This window comes from Macrotis lagotis, chromosome 4 (genome assembly GCF_037893015.1).
Source record: "Macrotis lagotis isolate mMagLag1 chromosome 4, bilby.v1.9.chrom.fasta, whole genome shotgun sequence".
In the NCBI taxonomy this organism is placed as follows: domain Eukaryota; kingdom Metazoa; phylum Chordata; class Mammalia; order Peramelemorphia; family Peramelidae; genus Macrotis; species Macrotis lagotis.
In genome coordinates, this window is record NC_133661.1 from 70,249,965 (window position 1) to 70,272,547 (window position 22,583).

General features: G+C 37.4%; 1 protein-coding gene and 1 long non-coding RNA gene across 13 annotated transcripts in view; one reads left to right on the forward strand and one right to left on the reverse strand.

The window, feature by feature from the left end:
• The window catches only part of CPEB1 (cytoplasmic polyadenylation element binding protein 1), a 68,467-nt gene that overhangs the window by 17,063 nt on the left and 28,821 nt on the right, over nucleotides 1-22,583 (forward strand). For all 12 annotated transcript variants that reach the window (XM_074233075.1, XM_074233081.1, XM_074233082.1 and 9 more), the window contains one exon: nucleotides 13,995-14,183. In XM_074233075.1, the coding sequence (XP_074089176.1) occupies nucleotides 13,995-14,183 (189 nt within the window). The remainder of the gene's footprint in view (nucleotides 1-13,994; nucleotides 14,184-22,583) is intronic.
• LOC141521009 (uncharacterized) overlaps nucleotides 21,380-22,583 on the reverse strand; it is a 34,971-nt gene continuing 33,767 nt past the window's right edge. The window contains exon 4 of the long non-coding RNA XR_012477825.1: nucleotides 21,380-22,238. This is a non-coding gene — a long non-coding RNA (uncharacterized LOC141521009). The remainder of the gene's footprint in view (nucleotides 22,239-22,583) is intronic.

Genomic DNA, 22,583 nt, shown 5'->3' on the forward strand with positions numbered 1-22,583 from the left:
ATTTAGACAGCATGTCATATGTGGACCCCAAATCCCAGATCCAGACACGAGGGCTGTAGCTCTCTAGCCATTTAAATAGATTCCTCCTAGGAGGAATTTTTAATATGCTTTTGATTCTAAAGAATGTTTTTCCATAGTTGCTTTTTCTTCATTTGCTTGCAGTTTTTATGCCATAATACAAGGTCACGTTTTGTAAAATTGGGACATCTAGCTAAAAAGATGTTGATTCTTTTCTGCTCCTCTTAATCACTAGAACTGTTTGTTTTCTAAATTTTTCTTTTTTGGTAAATAGTAATTTATTTTTTCCCATTCTCTTCTTAGATAAGATTTTGATTCCCAAATTTTTTTTCTCCTTTCTTCCTATCCCCGCAAGGCATTCTGATATAGATTATATATATGTTCAATCATGTAGATAGATTTCCACATTAATCATGTGAAAGAACAAAATGGAAAAAATGCATAGAAAATAACCCCAAAGTGTAAATAGTATTCTTCTAACAGCATTCAGATACAGTGGTTCCTGAATGTCATTTTCCATCATGAGTCTTTTGGAATTTTCTTGGATCATTATATTTCTGGGAAGAGCTAAATTTGTCAGAGTTATTCATCATACACTGTTGCTATTACTTTGTACAATGTTCTCCTGGTTTTTGTTCACTTACACTCAGCATCAGGTCATATAAATCTTTTCAGGTTTTTCTGATATCTGCCTGCTCATTATTTCATATAGCCCATTAATATTTCATCACCACATCTTGTTCAACTTTTCTCCAATTGATGGATATTCCTTCGCTATCCAATTCTTTTCCTACAAAAAGAAGTGGTATGAACATGGAAGCAAAATAAAGACTGACAGATTGCTTTCTGTGGGGGTGTGGGGAGAGAGCAGTAAGATTGGGGAAAAAATTGTAAAACTCAAAATCTTTTTTTTTTTTTTAGGCTTTTTGCAAGGCAAATGGGGTTAAGTGGCTTGCCCAAGGCCACACAGCTAGGTAGTTATTAAGTGTCTGAGACTGGATTTGAACCCAGGTACTCCTGACTCCAGGGCTGGTGCTTTATCCACTGCACCACCTAGTTATCCTCAAAATCTTTAATTAAAAAAAAAGTGGTATGAACATTTTTTTCTACATGGAGATCATTTTCCCTTTTTTATGATCTTTCTGGACTATAGATTTAGTTGTGGTATTACTGGGTCAAAGGGTATGCAGTTCTGTAATCCTTGGGGTATAGTTGCAAATTGCTCTCCAGATGATTGGATCAATTCACGGCTACCAACAGTGTATTAGTATCCCAGTTTTCTCATGTCTTCTCCATTATAATTTTCCATTTATGTCATATTAGCCAATATGATAGATATGTGGGGATACTTCAGAAATGTTTTAAATTGCATATCTCTAATCAATAGTGATTATAAGAATTTTTTCCATATCACTATATAGTTTTAATTTCTTCATCTAAAAAACCACTTTTCATATCCTTTGATCATTTATCAGTTGTGGAATGACTTGTGTTCTTATAAATATGATTCGGTTCTCTATATAGTTGAGACACACTAACTGTATAAGTCATTTTCCACCTTTCTGCTTGTTATATTATTTTTGTTTGTGCAAATGCTTTTTAATTTAATGTAATTTAAATGTAATTGCATTTCATAATGTTCTGTCTTTTGTTTGGTCATCAGTTCTTTCTCTCTTCATAGATTTGATCCATTAAACTATTTCTTCTTCTAATTTACGTATAACTCTTTATTTTAATCATGTACCCAATATGGCTTTATTTTGGTGTACAATGTGACATGTTGATTTATACATGATTTCTGTTTTCTATTTTTTCCAGCAGTCGTTGTTAATTAGTGAGTTCTTATTTGGATTTATCAAAAATATAGATTACTTTAGCCATTTACTATTGTCTTATGAACCTTGTGTATATTATTTCATTATTCCACCACTCTATTAGCCCAGATCAAATAATTTTTTATTTGTTTTTTTTTTTTGTTTTTTAGGGGTTTTTTTGCAAGGCAAATGGGGTTAAGTGGCTTGCCCAAGGCCACACAACTAGGTAATTATTAAGTGTCTGAGACTGGATTTGAAGCCAGGTACTCCTGACTCCAAGGCTGGTGCTTTATCCACTGTGCCACCTAGCCGCCTCCCAGATCAAATAATTTTGATGGATACTTTATGTTACAGTTTTAGCTCTAGTATAAGACTACCTTCCTTTGCATTTTTTTCACTAATTCCCTTGATATTCTTAATCTTTTGTTCTTCCAGATGAATTTTAAAATTATTTTTCTACTATATAAAATAAATTTTTTGTAGTTTGATGCTGAATTAATTAATTTAGATAGAATTTTAATTTGTTTATTGTATTAGCTCAGCTTACCTTTGAGTTGATATTTTTCCAATTGTTTCTATCTCTGAAGTGATTTGTAATTGTGTTTCTATACTTCCTGAGTTTCTCTTAACAAGTAGACTCCCAAATATTTTATTTTTTCTTTAGTTACTTTGTATAGTTACTTTTCTTTCTATCTCTTGCTATTGGCGTTTATTGGTCAGAAATGCTGATGATTTATGTGAGTTTATTTTATTTCCTGTGATTTTGCTAAAATTATTATTTCAAGTAGTTTTAAATTGATTTTTAAGTATGCATACTTCATATCACCTGAAGAGTGATAATTTTGTTTTTCATTATCTCTTCTAATTTCCTTCAATTTCTTTTTCTTATTGCTAAAACTAACTTTCTTTGTTTTTTGAATTTTACACCTTTACCCTCAGTCTCACTTCCCTCCTCTCAACCTCCCACAGAATGTAGTCTGATAGTCTTTACCTTGTTCCCATGCTATATGTTGATCAAAATTGAATGTGTTGAGAGAACAATCATGTCCTTAAGGGAAAAAAAATACAAGATAGCAAAATTATATAATAAGATTACTTTTTTTAAAAAAAAATTTAAGGTAATAGTCTTTGATCTTTGTTTAAACTCCACAATTCTTTCTTTGGATATAGATGGTATTCTCCATCACAGATACCCTAAAATTATCCCTGATTGTTGCACTGAGGAAATGAGCAGGTCCATTAAGATTGATCATCAACCCCATGTTGCTGTTATTTCTTCTGGTTCTGTTCATCTTGCTCAGCATCATAAAACTAACATTTCTAATACAATATTGAGTAATAGCTGTGATAGTAGACATTCTTGTTTCACAAATCCTGATTTTATTATGAATACTTCTAGTTTATCCCCATTACATATAATACTTGCTGATGGTTTTAGATAGATACTGCTTATTTTAAGGAATGCTCCATGTATTCCTATGCTCTTTAATGTTTTTAATAGGAATGAGTGCTGTATATAATCAGATTTTTCTGCATTTATTGAAATACATGATTTCTTTTGGCTTTGTTACTGATTTGGTCAATTATACTGATAGTTTTCTTAATATTGAACTAACCCTGAATATCTGGTATAAATTGCATGTGATCATATTGTATTATCTTAGTGATAACTTGATACAATTTCTTTGCTAAAATTTTATTTAAAATTTTTGCATCTACATTTATTGGGTTTTGATTTTCTTTGTTTTAAGTCTTGCTGGTTTAGTTATCAGAACCATATTTGTGTCATTAAAGTAACTTGGTAGAACTCTTTTTTATCTATTTCTCCAAATAGTTTGTATAGTATAGAAATTAATTATTCTTCAAACATTTGGTAGAATTCACTCAACTCTCTTTGGCCATGGAGATTTTTTTTTTCCTTATGAAGTTCCTTGATGGCTTTTTCTAAATTTCTTTTTCTAAAATGGGGTTAAATATTTCTTCTGTTAATATGGCCAATTTATATTTTTTGTAAATATTCATTATTTTCACTTAGATTGACAGATTTACTGACATACAGTTGGGCAAAATAGTTCTTAATGCTTTCATTTTCTCTTCATTGGTAATGAATTCATCCTTTTCATTTTTGATATTGGGAATTTGGTTTTCTTTTATTTATCAAATTAACCCAAAGGTTAATATATTTTATTGTTTTTTAATAAAATAATCTCTTAGTTTATTAGTTCAATAGTGTTCTTACTTTCAATTTCATTTCTCCTTTGAATTTCACAATTTTAATTTGATGTGTAATTAGGGATTTTTACATTTTTGTTATAGCTTTTTAAATTACATACCCAATTTATTTATTTTTGTTTTTGCAAGGCAATGGGATTAAGTGGCTTGCCCAAGGCCACACAGCTAGATAATTATTAAGTGTCTGAGGCCGGATTTGAACTCAGGTACTCCTGACTCCAGGGCCGGTGCTCTATCCACTGAGTCACCTAGCCGCCCCCATATCCAATTTATTGAACTGTACTTTGTCCGTTTTATTCATGTATGCATTGAGAGATCTAACATTCCCCCTAGGTAGTACTCTGACTGTATCTCATAAATTTTGGTATGTTTGTCTCATTATTGTCATTCTCTTTGATGAAATTACTCATTCTTTTTATGATTTCTTGTTTGACACATTCTTTAGGATTATTTAGTTTCCAATTAAATTTTTAATCTCTCTTGCCATGACCTTTTATTATATGTAATTTTTATTGCCTCATCTGAAAAGCATGCATTTAATTTTTTTGCCTTTTTGCATTTAATTATGAGACTTTTATGCCCTGTACATAATTAGTATTTATGTACCTTTTACTGCTGATTCCTTTCTTCCTCCTTTCAATTTTCTTCACAGTGTTATATTTAACTCTTCTAAAATTCTGTTAATCTCCTTAAGCTTCTTTCTTGTTCATTTTGTGGTTAGTATTATTGAGTTCTGAGAGGGGGGGGAGGTTGAGGTCCCCCTCTAAGAATTTGAATTTCTCTAAGAATTAATTCACTCACACCCACACACACATACTTAGTATTAATATTACTTCATTGTCTATGCTACCTTCTATCAAGATGTGGTGTCCTTCCTTGTCTCTTTTAATTAGATCTATTTTTGCTTTGGCTTGGACTTTGGCTGAGATCTGGCTTTTTTTTTAATTCAGTTGAAAATTATATTTTCCAGTCTTTTACTTTTACTCTCTGTTTCTTGTAAAAAGCATATTGTAATATTCTGGTTTTTAATCCTGTTTTGCTGTCTGATTCCATTTTATGGGAGAATTCATTCCATTCATATTCAGTTAGAATGGAGGGAAATATACATGATTACTGCCTATTTCCCATCATCCTACTTATATTTTTCTTTCTCCCTTTTCAGCCTCCTTCCTCACCAGTGGTTTGGTTCTGACCACCTCCTCCCTCAGTCTACCCTTTCTTCTGTCACGATCACCCGTTTTTTTTTTTCCTTCCTTCTCATCCAGCTTCCCTATAGGGTAAAATAGATTTCTTTATTCAACTGTGTATGTTTTTTATTCCCTCTTTGAGCCAAATCCCATGCGTGAAAGGTTCAACAATGTTCACCCCCTCCCTTCTTTCCCCTCTACTTTAATAGCTCTTTCGTGCCTCTTCATGTGATAATTTATCTGATTTTTTTTCTTCCTTTCTTCTGGTACAGTTCTTTTTTTCACCCTTTAATTTTATTTATTATTACATCAAAGTTAACTTACACCCACTGCCTCTTTCTCAGTATACTTTTTCTCACTGCACTAATAGAGATGCAGTTTCTTAAGAGTTATAATTATCATCTTCCCAAGTAGTGTGTAGCAGTTTAACTCCCTATTATCATTTTTTTTACTGTTTACTTTTTTGTTTCTCTTAAGTCTTGTCTTTAAAAATCAATTTTTTTTTTTCAGCTCTGGTCTTTTCATTAGGAGAGTTTGAAAGTCTTCTATTTCATTGAATATCCATCTTTTGTCCTGAAAGATCATGCTTAGATTTGATGGTTAATTTATTCTTGGTTGTGATCCAAGCTCATTTACTTTGCAGAATATCATATTCTAAGCCCTCTAGTCTTTAAATGTACAAGCTGCAAAGTCCTGTGAAATGCTGACTGTGGTTCCTTGATATTTGAATTATTTATTTCTGACTGGTTCCAGTATTTTCTCCTTCACTTGATAGTGCTGGAGGTTGACTAAAATTTCCTTTGGAGTTTTCACTTTGAGATCTCTTTCAGGAGGGTGATCAGTGGATTCTTTCAAAGACTATTTTACCCTCTAATTCTAGAAAATCAGTAATTTTCCTTGACAATTTCTTGAAAGATTCTATCCGTTCTTTTTGAGATTATGGCTTTTGGATTGGTCCAATAATTCTTACATTCTCTTCTGGTTAGATTTTCCAGGTCACTTGTTTTTCCAATGAGATATTTTACATTTTCTCCATTTTTTCATTTGTCAAATTGTAATTTTTTAATGACTTATTTTCTCCAGGGCACTTTTGTACTTCCTTTTCCATTTGACCAATTCTAGTTCTAAAGGAATTTTCTTCAATGAATTTTTTTTCCCCCCACCATTTTACCACTTCTAGTTTTAAAGAAGTTTTCTTCATTGGATTTTTTTTTCGCAATTTGATCAATTCTAGTTTTTTAGGAGACATTTATTTCAGCAAACAATGCTTCTTCCAAGCTCTTTACTCTTTCTTTTAAAATGTTCGTATTGTTCTCAAGCTGAAAAAAACCTCTTGGTCTCAAAAAGGACTTAAAAAAATCAAGTAAAAGAGGTTGAAGAAAAATTGAGGAAGTGAATTATTCAAGATTATTATGAATATTTGAGGCTTCGCATGCAGGCATTTTGACATTTTTGTCCTTTTTGAGTTTGTGTTTTGAGCTTCCCTGTTACCACAGCAGTGTTCTATGGTCAGGGCCCTTTTTATAAAATTTTATTTTTTAAATTTACTTTTTCTCTTGAATCTCTGAGGATTTATTTTCCCCCCACTTCATACTATTTTTTAAATTACATGTAAAGATAGTTTTTTGTAACTTATAAGATTGAATTCTAAATTTTTGTCCCTTCCTTCTTTCCTTCCCCCTTCCCTGTGATAGTGATCAATCTGATAGAGGTTATAAATGTAGAATTATATTAAATATTCCCTCAATAATGTGAAAGAAAAATTGGTACAAAAAAGGGAAAAACCATGAGAAAGAAAAAGCAAAGTGAAAATAGTATGCTTCCATATTCATTCAGACTCCAGAACTTTTTCCTCTGGATGTGGATAGCATTTTCCATCATGAGTCTTTGGAATTGTCCTGGATCATTTTATTGCTGACAAAAGCTAAGAGTTTTTCATAGTTGATCATAGTACAATATTTCGGTTACTGTCTACAATAGTGTTCTGGTTCTGCTCACTTTACTCAAGCATCAGTTCATGTAAGTCTTTCCAGGTGTTTCTGAAATCTGCCCATTCCTCATTTCTTATAACCCATTAGTATTTCATTACATTCATGTAGCACAACTTGTTCAACTATTCCCCAATTAATGGACATCCCCTCAGTTTTCAATTCTTTGCAATTACAAAAAAGTTTTGTTCATTTTTAAAATTTGAATTTTGTTCCTGGGGTATAGAGAATACTATCATAAGCTTTTCCTACACTGGGGCCTGTTACCTGACTTTATGCACTGGAGCTTCTGAGACTGGGAGCTCTTGCCTGATGTCCTTTGAGTTTCAGGGGTTGCAGTTGCCTGTTGAACTGGATGTGTTCTGGAGGCCTCACGGTTGGCCCCGTATTACTAGCCTTCTGAGTCAGGACTGTGGGACCCAAGGGGTGAATCTTTGCTGTGGCTAAGAGTCTCAGCTGGCTTGACTGTGCATGACCAGTGCTAAGATCTGTTCTACTTTTACCCAAGTGAGACAGACCTAAGTCTTCAGTCCTTCCCCTATTAAGTAGTAATAAATCATTTTATGCTGAAAATTGTTTTACTCTTTTTTGTGGGGTTCCATTGCCCCAGAATTCTTTTAGAGACTAGATTTAATGTTGTTTCTGAGGGGAAACTGGGGAGAATTTGGACAACTTCCCAACTTCTCTTTGCCATCTCAGTTCTGCTCCCTAAATTTTCTAAAGGTTGAGTATTGAATTTTATGTTCTCTACTTCTAAAAAGGGCAGAATGATCCTTCACTATAATTTTTCTATTTCTGTATTTTAGGTTACTTCTCCTTAAGTATTTAGATGCTATTTTGTTTGGTACATACATACTAAATATTAGTGATTAATTGGCTATGCCTCCTTTGGCCATTTTTTTTCCTCAAAAAACTTTTTACTTTGTTTGAAATTGAGATTGATTGCTATATTCCTGCTTTCCTTGATTTTTGTCTAAGACGTAATAAATTCTCCAACATTTCATCTTAGCTCTTTTTTCAAATGTTTATACAAAATATTGTTGGTTTCTGCTAGCTAATCTTATTTTGCTTCCCTATCCAGTTTCATGAATGAACTTATTCCATTCACATTTGTGACTCTAGTTATTAAATTGTATAATACTCTTCATCATATCATCTTATATTTTTCCACTTTCCCTTCTTATCCTTGCAAAGGAGATGATGAAAGAAAGAATTTGACCAACACTAGTTTGTAATTGAAGTGATCTGTTCATCCTTCAGCTTTTCCCTCACCTCAGCAAACCCAGAGTTTTATCTTTGGTTCTTATACTTGATTATTTTAAACATCCTCCTTTATGGATTATTCTCCAAAATTAGTGATAGATTTGTGTCTATTTTCTCCTGGATCTTCCCTCACTCTTAAATTCTACGTCTCTCTTTTCTTCACTTCTCCTGGTTTCCTTGTTGGATTGCATGTATTTTGCCACGTGTGTGTGTGTGTGTGTGTGTGTGTTGTGGGGAGGGGAGGTTTGTGTGCGTGTACATATGTCTTATGGGGGTGTTCACCCTTCCTTTTATAAAGAGAAGAGTAAGGATCACAAAATGACTGCTCCCTACCCTCCTTCCTTGGTTCTTATTCTCATGAACTCTGGTAATGTTCTTTCCAATTTTTTGCCTCTCCAGAGGCATCTGGCTGGCCCAATGTTGGAATGTTAAGCCTAGAGTCAAGAAGGTCTGAGTTTTTAACTGGACTCGGACATTAGGTTTGTGACCCTGGACAAGTCCCTTAACCTCTGCCTCAGTTTTCTTGACTGTAAAATGAGAATCATAATAGCATCTACCACAGGACTAAATGAGTTAAAATTTGTCAAGCCCTTAACAAAATTTTTGACATATCCCTTATGACTCTTCCAGAATGGGATTCTGAAGGGATGCTTATCTCTTCATTTTTTAGCTTCTGCCAACTGGTTTATCTGCTTACATTGCTCTTGATTCCAGTATGTTTGCATTTTGGAATTTCTATTCAGTACTGTTTTTCTTCTGGAAGGCTAGAAAATATTCCTTTAAAGGCCCATGTTCTTCTCCTGTTCCTTACAGGATGATGCTCAGATTTTTCAGGAGGAAGGTATTCTTGGTTGTAAGTCTTTTACTTTTTGAAATAGCCTTGACTTGCTCTCCTTAATGGTATTTTCTTCCAAATCGTGTATGATGCTGACTGTGGTTCCTTGGTATTTGAACTCTCCCTCCCCTTCTGACTGCTTACAGTTTTTTTCCCCCTTGAAAGCTCTGGAATATGACCTTGATTTTCTTATTCTAAGAAGGTGGTTAAGGGTGTATTTTCCTTTTAAAATAGGGGTTCTTTTTTATATTTTACTTTATACTCTGATTCTTATCTATGTGGGTTGTTTTCCTTTGTGATTTCTGGCAATGTAGTATTCAGGATTTTTGTTTGTGTTATATTTTTAAGGAATTCTCAAAATAATTTTGTTTTATAGATCAATTGTTTTTGATAGTAGATAACCCTGTATTTTCTCATATTTTTTGCCTAGTCAGTGGTTGCTCTGTTTTTATTCCTTGTGAAGTACGATATTTAGGTAAAGTTCTTTACCTGTTATAAAATATTTTTTTCCTTCAAGAGCTCTTATTTAAACTCTTAATTTATCACTTGCTTTTAATGGTCTTTGTGGACAAGTTATTTTTGTCTTTGAGGAATTGCTTTATACTAATGAGGCTTAATCTTATCTGGAAATAACTCTTAAGTTTCTCTCAACTCATTGTATTGTCTTTTTTTTAACTAAATATTTTAGCCTTTTTTCCATGTTTCATCCATATTAATGTTTAGAAAATTTGACATGACAACAGTAGTAATATTTTAGCACAACTCTGTGAAATAGGTACTAATATCTCATTATTATATCACATCTTGTAATATCTTACTCTACTACCAAGTGCTTAGAACTTGTCTTACTGAGTGAGAATCAACTCTAATCTTTCCAATGAGATAGAAGATTCATGAGACCTTCTTTTCTGCCCTGTACCCTAAGAACTTTTGGGCCTTGTAAGATGCCCTGCAGCCAAACAGTCTTTTGTGTTATTTCCTAATATCAGTAGAGATTGTCTTGCTTTTTTCCATTTGTATCCCCAGGGCTTAAAAGTTTTTGGCATGGAGCTTAAAAAAAATAGCTTCTTATTCTTTCATTTTATATAGATAAATGTACTGAAAATGGGAAAAATTAAGTGACAATCCTCAGAGATCCCTAGCTAAGAAGGATTTGAAGCACTTAAATTCAAACTTGGGTTCTCCTGTCTATAGATCCATCACTTTATCCATTATGCTACTCTTTCTGTGACTTCTGATATCTTTTCCAGTAACTTTGTGATGAATTTGTTCTTGAGCGAATCTTTTCTTCTCCTCTCTTGTTTGAGTATTCTGTTCTTTTATATGGAAATTCTTTTTGAGATGGCATCTTTCTTCCCTAATGGTTTCTTGATTGTATTCTCCAACTTTTTGCCTGAATCTATTTTGTCTTTCTATCTAGTCTATAAGAAAACATGTACCTTTAGTTTTGCCACTTCTAATGATGCACTGGAAAGAGGATCAGTTTTAGAGTCAAAAGGATCCAAGTTCTAATTTAGCTTCAGATACTTGACACTTACTTAGCTGTATGAGTTTGGGCCAGTCAGTTAACCCTTATAGCCTCTCATCTATCTCCAGTTGTCCTGATTGATATCTGGCCACTGGACCCAGATGTCTCTGGAGGAGAAAGTGAGGCTGGTGACATAACAAAGCAACTCCCCCCCCAATCCGATTCATGTGCTTGTCATGGCGTCACTTCCTTTGAGAAGGAAGGACAAACATTGTCATCATATCTTACTGATTTTCAAGTAGCAAGTTCTTTGAATTATGTCAGCTCTCCATTCCCAATGGAAAAATTCTACTTCACAAACACTACAACTTGTTTCCTTCTGAGTATTCCCCTTTCTCTTTGGATTCAGGCTAATTTCTCTTAATTTCTACTCAAATTCATCTCAGATTAATCTTGAAAAGGCATCACCTTCACTTTAGTAATCCCCTGTTTGAGAAACTATTTTTTCCTTTTGCTTACTTCAACAAGCATATATCTATGTTCTAAGGATTATGCTAAATGCTTGAGTTTTAAAAACACAAAAACTATTGCCCTCAAGGAGCTTAAATTTCCCTGGAAAAACCCTTGAGTATTTCCTCACTGAGCAAATTCAAATCCATCAGTCTCTCAAAGCCCCGAAGTCTGGTCTCACAAATCTTTAGTTTCAAAAAACAATAGTCTTGAGGTTTGAGGGCAAATGAATGGAGATAAATTGATTGAACAGAATTACCGACATTAAAGGTGTCTGTAAAGAGAGAAAAATAGTAGAAGCAAAATATTCTAAACCACAGAGTATTTTCTAAAGGTAAGGGATACATTGGAATGAGGTCCCAAGAAATTTGGGATGGTGTGGCAGGAGGGGAGCATTTTAATCTTGTATGTCAGAAAAAATCATAGGAGTCTATTAAAGAGCCTCTATTTCTGGGTGAAGGTATATTTGTGCACATAATGCATCACAGAATGAGGAGTGTTTCTCTGCAGTCATGGGGAGTTGCTTGCAGCAGCCAAGAAGAATGCTGGGGATGATATGATTGCAGCAGCCTCTAAATATCTTGCCAAGGACCTCCTTTGGTAGAGTGGGGGAAAAAATCTGATTTTGAATCAGGATCTGCATTTGCAGTTTGCTTCTGATGCTTCTAGCCTTGTCATCTTGTGCAATTCTGAAATATCTCTAGGTCTTAGCTTCCACATCTGTAAAATGGAGAAGCTATACTGAATGACCTAAGATCTCTTCCAGCTCTAAATCCAAGGGAACTTTAAACCCCAAATAAGGCTGCCTCAGTCTGCCACAAACATTCTTCTTTTCCCCACCCAGCAATCTTGGGCACCTACTCAGGGAGTGCTGCAGGGGGCTTGGTGCCAGCTACTTCTGCAGGAGATGGACTCTTCTTGCCCTCTTTCTTCCCCCCTCCCCCCTTCACCTGATGTTGTCTTGATACGCTGGTTGCTTCTCCTCGATATGGGTTACATAGAGAGGTCTTCTGGATTCCATCTAGCTTTCTCAGAACCATCTGTCATAGACTTGGGATTCAACCTGTACTTTCTTGGGTGGGAGTGTGTTCTATCAGCAGATCTCTTTTCTGTAGGAAAAAACTGTGTGTTAAAAGAATAGAGTTAGTGGAAGATGAGTGTTACAGGTCAGTATCTGCTGAGAGAAGGGGAGAGAGTGGTTCGGCAGTTGTTTTTCATGGGAGAAAAGTATCTGCTTCAGGGTGGTACCTAATAGGGGACTGACTATGCATGTCAGCATATGCATCCTGGCTCAAGGTAGACTGCGCTATAAAGAATGTTGGGCGCAGGGTGGGGCCGGGATGGAGGGGCATTGAGGAAGAACACCGGCTTTCTTAAAAAGGCCCTTATTGTGCTTCCTGACACTCGGGGGAAGGAGCGATTGCTGCAGCACTAAGCTAGGAATAGCCATAGACTACTGCCGGAGGCTCCCCTTTGGAATAAGAAGAGAAGACGGGAAGTTTCGGTTTGTTCTGTTTTCTAGACAGTTTGGTTTAGAAACCCAGTATCTCTTTAGTGATTCAGACTTGGATGTGGAATGTTGTTTGTTGTGAGATTTAACCACCCTCAGCAGCTCTCCTTGTTTTTGTGATTTGGTGCATGTGTAGCCTTCCAAGAGAGTTACAAAGAGGTGGGGGGAAGCTTCTTGGTGGCTATTTCTTGATGGCGTGTGCCCTGTTGGGGGCCAGAAGGAGATTGGTTGGTAGTAAGAGAGGGGAGTCCACTTCTAGGCAGGGCTTTTCTCGCCACATGGGTTATAGGGAGGTGGCATATGAATTAGGAGAGTGTTCTATAGTTCTTTTTTTGAGGAGGGGTGCCAATTGCTGACCCTGACCACATTTTGCCCTGTTAATTTGGCTTAGAACTAGCCCTACTGCATCGAGTCCTTAAAGTCTGGGTATTTCTGAAGGTTATCCACATTATTCAGTGGTAAGCAGCGCAGTCAGGGAGGTACTGGGGCCAAGCTGAAGCAAATAGATGATGTTAGCAGAATCATGAAGCTTTGCACTGGGCTGCTAAATCGGGGCTCCTGCTGGCTGCTGGAGAGAGTCCAGGACTAAAGTGTTTTGGTTTTCGGGGAGGGGAAGGGATCAGAGAGGAGCAGAGGGCAAATCAGTGTCAGGTTCTGCCTTTGTGGGGTGCTGGGGCTGATGGTGGCCAGCAGAGCCCTGCTCCAGCCCATGGCCTGTCTGCGCCGCCTCTCTGGCGTGGCCCCGCCAGGCTGCACCTTTTTTCTTCCGTCTACTGGGCTGTCTTGTCTCCTCCTCGCTGCTCCTCCTCCCCTCCCCACCCGCCAGTCCTGGGAGATGCTGCCGCTAGCTCGCACGCCTCGCTGATGTCACCGGCAGCAGCACGCACCCGCGGCTGATCACACGCCGGCCCGGCAGTGATGCAGACGGGATAGGGGTGTGCGGGCTGGGGGGCTGGACGAGACTGCTCCAGAACTGGGGCCCTCCGAGTGCTGCAGAGCCGGACATCTGGACCGGAAGCCTGCCCCGGGGGAAGACGCTTTAATAGATAGATGTAATGTAGAATGATATGTGATATATGCGCACATATATGTGCATATGTGTGTGTCTATTTATATAGATTAACTAGCACCCCTAACTCTCCGACTTCTGTCTGTTCTCTCCAAAACAGACTTTCCAGACTCTGAAGCAGCAGTGACGAGCAGGATGCTTTTCCCCACCTCTGCGCAAGAACCCTCCCGGGGCCTCCCGGATGCAAATGACCTGTGCCTTGGCCTGCAGTCCCTCAACTTGACGGGGTGGGACAGACCGTGGAGCACCCAGGACTCGGATGCCGCAGCACAGAGCAACCCACAGTCCGGTTAGTGATGGGGAGTAGGGGGAGGGGGCTGTGCAGCCACATCCGCAGCAACAGTTGTTGGATTTTCTCTTTCCGTCTCCATCCTCTTAACATGGAGCTGTTTTGCAGAGATGTGAATATGAGAAAATCATTGTGCTTGTAGGGGTCGTCTTTTTTTTTTCTTCAATATTATAAATGCCCAAAGTTGTTATACTTCTAAGGGTCTATGGGCAAGTGATAAGGGAAGGCAATTCATGTTTGTCTTTGTTTTCATAATTATTAGAATAATCCACAAATATCTAGTTCCATCTTGGAGATGATGTAGCAAAATACTTTTAGGTGGGGTGAGGGGAAGGGGGAAAGAGGTTGAACATTTGATGTCACTCACATTTCTTATTTGTTAAATAATATGAAAAGCATATTCATGTTTGTATGTTTGTGAGAGAGGGAGGGGGAGAGAGAGGCTCTGACTGAGATGGGGAGAGAGAGGAGAATGGTCACAGAATGTCGGCATGGGATGAATTTTAACTTGCTGATCTTGCAACCATGCTACATTTAGACCTGAGAGTTAGTGATTTGGGAATGGATATGGAAGGACTCTAACTTGGGGCCCCACCCCTTATCCTGAAGGTCCCAATTATGTACAGTTGATGGGAAAGCACATTTTCCCTCCCCTTTTGCTCTTTTCTCATATTTTCAATGAAAGATCATTGACTAAACCCAGTTTAGTAGCAGAAAACTCAAGAACTTTGAAAATGACTCAAGGGAAACAACCTTTAAACCTTTGTAGCTTTGGTGGAGGAGAAAGATCTTGTTCTATGTGGCAGTGCTGTTTTGGCCTCTTTTTTTGGAGGGGGGGAACTAAAGGCCTAGCTATAGCTATTAATTGCAAGCCTTTCAAGTGCTTTGCAAAGCTTGATGAATTTGTATGTCTAGGCATTTTAGTGTCCAAAGAATAGCTTTGATTAAAATAGGGAATGGGGAGGGAATGGTTTTTAAAGAGGCTTTAAAATTTGTGTGGTTGAAGAAAAGAATATACTTTGATTATATGACCTGTTCCTTCCTAGGTAGCATAGAATTTCATTGAGTAGCCAAATCTGTTCAGTACTCTGCCTTTTTCAGGACTCGCAACTTCGTCCTGCTTTAGTTGGGAGCAAGTTCTAATAGCCCTTCCTTAAGGTTTACATATGAAAGATGATAATGTAAATTCAAGTCTTCATTTGTTCTATTTTCACTTGAAAGGTTTATAGAAGATGGTGCTAGCTAGTGAAGATCTCCCTGCCCATGACTTGTGCAATTAGCTGTGGAATGTACTTTTACCTCTTCCTGCCTCAGTAGCTTAGTTGCTTTGGTTTGAGTTATTTTAATGTAGTAGAGTCAAATTTATGTTAAACCATTTATTCTTCCTACCCAGACAGTCTTATGATCAGTAGCACATGACTATCAGTAAGAGCTGTTTAGCCTGTGGCTGTGGAACAGTGAGCAACTCCACATGAATATCAAGCCTATGACCTTGCCCTCATAGTGGGGCATTTTAATTTGTCATAGACAAGATAAAATTTGTTGCTGAAACCATGTTCCTTAGTTTTAGAGCTTGGGAATTAGTGTTAGCTCCTTTTCCATCTCTGTACTGTGTACCTTCTTTGCAGCCCTCCAGAGAGTATGCTGCCTCCTTGGATTGGGATGTAAAACTCCTACCACACAGCTGTGTTACCAGATCTTTTTCTCACCAACAAAGCAAGAACATTCAGCCCACGTTTCTTTGCCCACACTACTTCCCTATCCCTAGGACTGGATGGACTCCTTTAGAGAGAGTAGGAGTTCTGATAGGTCAGTAACTGTCCTCCTTCATGAAGAAGGTTGGAGAAAAAATGTATGGGACATGTGATGCCATCTGATCTGAGAGTACCTTTGGAAGCCTTCTTCAACTGAGCCGAGTGTTAGTATTGCCCATACAAATTCCATAATCCCATGCTTATTCACTTAGGCTGTAATTAATGATGTGAAACTTTGTTCTCCAAGAGAAACTTGCTGCTTTTGATGGTTAAGTTTATCTCCTCTAACTTTCAAATATTAAGACATTTTGGGAAAAGAGTTTAGAATGTAGGAGAATTTTGTAAAAGTTTGTAGTATTAGATTTCTATCTCTGGAAGGGATTTTAGACATGTTGTCTCATCTCCTGTCTCCCCTGAATCTTCCAAGAATTTTTATATCTGCATGACATTCTGTGATTTATCAAAACTCCGGAAAATCAAACATTGCTCTCCAAAGCAAGTAATACATCAAAGACAAGACTCTCTAGCTTGGGTTTTTGTTATCTCAATCTATGTTAAAAGAGATACTCCTTGTCATTCACTACTCTACCACCTCTACTCATCAGCACTGACTTTGGTTTGTCTGTGTGAGCTCCCCTTGACCTATGTGCATCTTGTTTCTGTGTACCCAAGTGCTCTGCTCTCTGAATTCTGGGATGGGTTGATTGAGTACAGCTTCTTGTTCATTGCGTCTTTGTGGAGATTGGCTTATTTTAGGTTGATCTTGAGACTCTGAGCCATCTACTAAGTTATCTAGGAGCAAGTTTTGGGGAGAGAGTGGGGTTAATAGAGAGCCTTATTTGAATATACTCAAAGTTCTCTTTCTTGAAAATATTATAGATGTTAACTACAGTTTGCTAAGGGCACTAATATTTAGGAAGGTGGTCACAGTCATTGTGTAGATGATAGTATACTTTTTTTTACCCATCTAAGTAATACATGTCTAGTTTCATATAAAAGTAATTAATTTGAAGGCTCAAATTATGTGCAAATAATCTCTCCAGAGAGATTTATGTTTCAAAGCACTATTCTAAGGAAATATGAGGCATTTTGGAGGTCCAGGATATTACTTTTGATATTAGGGCTGTTCATTCTTGTTCAACCAATAAGTACAGAAACCGAGTATTCAGCCTACTATTTTCGTTTGTAGTATGATTATTTGTAAAGGAGCATTTGTCAACAGAGTTGTCATATCTGAGGAATTGGCATTGGACAGATTGGTAATCCCTAGTCCCAGTACAGAAAAAAACTAGTTAAAATTTCAGAGTTCTCAGGTGAGTCTTTGATGTTAAGAGATAGCATCTCTCTCCAGAGTGTCTTGTTAGTTCCTAAAAATGAACCTTCTTGGCCCTTCTACCTTCTGACAAGTCAAACTTCGAGTGCTTGCAGCATCAGGCTAGCTCAGTGTCTGCCAGCTAAAGCTGACTGGGGGAGAGAACTGAGTTGTCAGCACTCTTGATTGAAGCTGCAGCTCTGGTTTCTTCTAAGTAGCCCTTCACATGCAGCCTATATCAAGATCCGCTGCAGTAGCTTAGATTCCAGGGCTCCAGATAATGTCACTTTTGCTGTGTAGCTTAAAGTCTCCTGTAACTCTAAGGTGTTTGGTGTGCACTTTTCTTTCAAGGTCGGAGAAGAAATAGCCATCATGGAATATAATGTGTATGTGTCGCTTACATAACTTAATTATCTGAATTATGTTACCACTGCCAGTTTTGATTCCTTTATTCCAAAACCAGTTTGATTGTAATCATATCATGTCAACTGGATGGGAAATTCCTTTTGTATATCAGAGTCAGCCTAGTTTATGGTAGGGAAACAGTTTCTGTATGTATAGAAATGTTAAATATGGCCCAGGACACTCATGATGCTCTTGAATCAGTTGGCAGGAGCATATCCAATCTCATTGGCCATTGTGGGAATATCTAAAAGCAGGGTTTGGCAAACCATGGCCTGAGGGCCAAATCTACAAATTTGTATAGTCAGGATCTAATACAATAAAACTTTATTTACAAATGTAAAACCCATTCTTTGTTTATCCTTTGTCTGAAGGAATCATATGGTAGAAAGGTTATTGGCCTTAAAAAGTAGGGAGATCTGAGTTCTAGTTCAGATTCTCTGTCATCTGTGATCTTGGACAAGGTACAATAATCTAACCTCTTGTTTCTAGTTTGTAAGAGTTTGAATTAGGTGACTATAATGAGAGGTCTATGCTTTTTTCTTTTAAAGAAAACAAAAGGGGCAGCTAGGTGGCGTAGTGGATAAAGCACTGCCCTTGGAGTCAGGAGTACCTGGGTTCAGACACTTAATAATTACCTATCTGTGTGGCCTTGGGCAAGCCACTTAACCTCATTTGCCTTGCAAAAAAAAAAAAAAGAAAACAAAATATTTTGGGGGCAGCTTGGTGGTGCCAGTGGATAGAGCACTGACCCTGGATTCAGGAGTACGCCCTGGATTCAGGAGTACCTGAGTTCAAATCCGGCCTCAGACACTTAATAATTACCTAGTTGTGTGGCCTTGGGCAAGCCACTTAACCCCATTAGCCTTGCAAAAAAAAATCCTAAAAAAAAATTTTGACAACTGCCTTTCATTGTAATTAGTTTCTTTTGTACCCTATATATTTTATTTATCTTAGGCATGTAAAAACATTTTTCTTAGCAAAGTTTCATAGGGTTCATCAGGCTGTCAAAGCAGGTTGTGACTCTAAGGGTAAAAGTCCCTTCTGTAGAAGGATGACATTCTGCTTTAGCCTCTAGAGGACTGGAAGTAGCAGAATTCAGAAATGCAGTGTCTGGCTGCTTTGGTGGAGCAGATAGTGAATTACCCATCCCTGGATATCTTCAAGAAAGTTTAGGACAATTGTTGGGTATGGTACAGATGGGGACAGAATTCTCACTTTAGGTAGTCATCTATGTTTCTATAATGACCAAGGTTGCTTATACTGCTATAATTCTAATTACTACAACATTTTTTAGGGTATTTGGAATTAGGGCTATATCTGAAGAGGGAAATAATTATAATGACTGTAGGACTTCACAATGAACCATTGTAAGAAGGTGATTGAGGGCATGATTGTGTCTGTGGAAGGTGGGTTATTTGGGGGTAGAAGATAGGAAGTACAGATTTTGTAACCTTTCTGGGATTTAGAAGCATTCCTTCTGAACAAAGACCAGAAACCAAGCCAAACTGGGGTTGAGTGGAACAGGAGTGAGGTATATATTCAGCGAAATTTTAGAGAAAATTATTTACTGCTAGAACAATGGCTAAACCCAGCTTTGGAAAGAAAGTGTTTTACAACAGGCCCCAAGACTAGGGAAAAGAGATCATATTGTTTTTATATTTAGGTCACTTTTAATACTGTGACGGAGTTAGCTATGTGGTACCTACATTCATCTAATTAAAAAAAAAAACACCTTTGCCTCTTGACATGTATTTGATAACTTTTTAGGTACTGGTATAAAATTGAGTCCGCAGATTATACTGTCTAATTATTTTATTAAACTTCTCCCTTAACAGTAAGGAAAATTTTATGTTCTTGTTTCTTTACCCTACATCACTACGTAAGTAAATTCCTGGTAGTGTGCCCACTTGAGGCCTGGAATCACTGTTAATGATTTAAAATTCTGTACCAGAATATTCCCCTTCTAGGACATTCGCCTAGATTTAGAATAAGCATCCTGACCTGAGGAATTGCCATTATGAAAAATGTCATTTAGCAGAAGTAGTAGGGGGAAGGGAATGGACTAGATCAGGGGCAAGACAGTTCTCTTTGGGATTCATTTTAGATAGTATTCCCATCTATCTCCAAAATCTTTGATGGGATTCATTTTAGATAGTATTCCCATCTATCTCCAAAAGCTTTGAGCTGATATGGTATGGAGTATGTCGGATGATTGGTTAGATAAGGGCTTTTATAAAGCTTGAGCATTTGTTGTCTCTGTGCCCCTGATCCTGCCACTCCCTATGCTAGTGGCATTGTGCTGCTGGGGAATGCATTAGAAAGTTCCGGTGGTGACTCAGCTGTAAAATCCACAGGAGCTGGCAAAGGAAGATGAAAGTAGAGAAAGTTAACAATTAGTCTAAAAATATTATTGCTGATTTGGACTCCTACTGCCTTCGTGCTATCGTATTAATGAGCTGCAATCCCGTTCTAGACACTTGGCTCATCACTGCTTGCCTGAGATGTATCTGCAGCCCCTGCCAGGCACAGGCTGGATTTGAACAGGGACAACTGTTCCTCTGCAGCAGTGACAGTGTCTCCTTGTCATCGGTCACATTAGGCAGACATTGAGCTGAGTGTTAGTTAAAACTAGATTGAAGTTGTGAATTTAAAGCAAACTTTTCTAGCATGGCAAGTTTTGAGAGAACTTCTAGGATTTGAGAATCTTTTTTTTTTTTTCTACGCAAATGGGGTTAAGTAGCTTGCCCAAGACCACAGGGCTAGGTAATTATTAAGTGTCTGAGATTGGATTTGAACCCAGGTCCTCCTGACTCCAGGGCCGGTGCTTTATCCACTGTGCCACCTAGCTGCCCCAGATTTGAGAATCTTGAAACACATACATGATTGAGGCTTTTGCAGTTAAAGTGAATTCAAGAATGTAGTTATTATGTACTCTGCTTTTTAAATGTAATGGTAACAAAATGGCATGAAACCTTTTGGGTTCTTGTCAGTTGTATTATTCACCAGTTCCTCCAACTAATACTGCTTCTTTAAGATCTTGACAGGTTGCTTAAGGAGAACATAGTCTACTGTGGCAATAGAGACCTGCTAATTTCACCAACTATTATTTATCTGGCATGGAATATTCCACATTCAGAAACTGGGTCAGGGAGACCTTGGAAATGTGGCTCTTTTTTCAAAAGTCAGGTATTCTCTATCCCTTTCTGTAAGTCAGGGCTGTCCGAAATGCAGCCCACAGTGCAATTTTATGTGGTCTCCTGTGAGATTACTAAATGCTTTAGTAGATAAAGCTGAGCTATGGCAGAGCTCTCACCAAAATGACAATTCTGTTTGTTGTCTATTGTTTCAATAAATCTTTTACAAGTAAGGTTGGACAGCCTTGTAGTAAGTGATTATTAGGAGGACTAGATCACAGGGTGAAGAGGACTTTGTGGGTGTTGAGCATATTGTACCTTGCATCATGGCCCTGATTGTTGTAATGATCTTTATAAACTAGAATCATGTGGCTTCATCCTCAGAGGGAAGAAATCAAAAGACATTTTTTCCCTCTTACTCCTAGATGTATTAGAATATGCCGAATATCTAATCCTAACAAAAATCTTGGGGCAGGGATAGAATCCTTATCACCACCTGTTTGAACTTAGATGCTAGTTATCTTTGCAGTTGTTAATAATGTGGGGCATTTTGACCATGAATAAATGGAATCAAAGTAGGATACCCCTTTTTAAAAATGCCAAGTTACTTTTTATTTTGACCAGAAAAATCTTTTTTTTTCTCATTTATCTTTAACTTTTTTTCTTAGAACTTGTCAATCATGTTTTATTAGAGATTGCTTCTTTTGTTTGTGGGGAAACTGAAGCATAGAGGAGAGGACTTGGTTTAATGCAATCCTGGAGAATGTTGCTGTGCTCACATGACAATTTCTAATGTCATTAATGGCATGTATGCCCCACTGCAGGATGAATCAATGGTTCTTCATTGCACTCACTTTTGTCCATGTCTTCTCATAAATTTTCTGTTGGAGCCTTGGTCAGATTCTTTTGACGTCTTGAGGATACAAATGAAAAATAAGGGTATCTGATGATTATATCCTTATTATATGATGACGTATTTTTTTCTTATCACACACTTGGGCATTCACTAAGTATTTCTCCTTTTGTAATGTGTACAGCCTGCTTGTAACCATTGTTGCACTTTCCTTGGCCAGTTGGTGATCCTTAGTGTCAGTTCTTTGAATACTAAATATTTTGATTCATATCCAACAAGATCACCAGATTTCCCAAAGACCACCCTGGGCCCAAGTCAGTATATGTAGAGACAAGCCCGACAGGTTGTCCCTCCAGTGTCATGCTATGTCTGCATAGAAGCCCCTCTCCATTAGCTCTCTGGTCTTTGCTTATGTGCTTAGGCTGAACTGTGAGTAACAGGGAATAAATGTGGCTGGATTCTGTATTCCAGTCGGCTCTCTTTGCATCCTCTACCATGGGTGAGAAATGGCATGTTGCTTTATCTTGTATCCTTGTGCCCCATCAGAGAAACCCCGTATGGTTGCCAGCTGTAGTTGAAGTGTACAGTGATGTTGATCTAGAGTAACAGAAGAAACACAACAGAAAAGACCTTGGTTCTCCTGTGTTAACATCTTATAAGTATTCTAATACTATCCTACACTCATGCACTTACCAAGCTCCACGTAAACTTCCTACAAAGATACCCAAATTCTGATCCATGGTCTCAAGTTACTTCTCAATTATTGTGCAGTAATATAAAGCAAAAAGTGAGAAAGATAATCAGTAATAGTGATGATAGTTGAGTTTTATATATAGTGTTCTTAATCTCCATTCTTGGATGCCCAAAACAGCTTCCATTGCCACTAAAGCAAGCTTAGACCTCCACATTGTTGATCTTGGAAAGCAGTTTTAGTAGGATAAG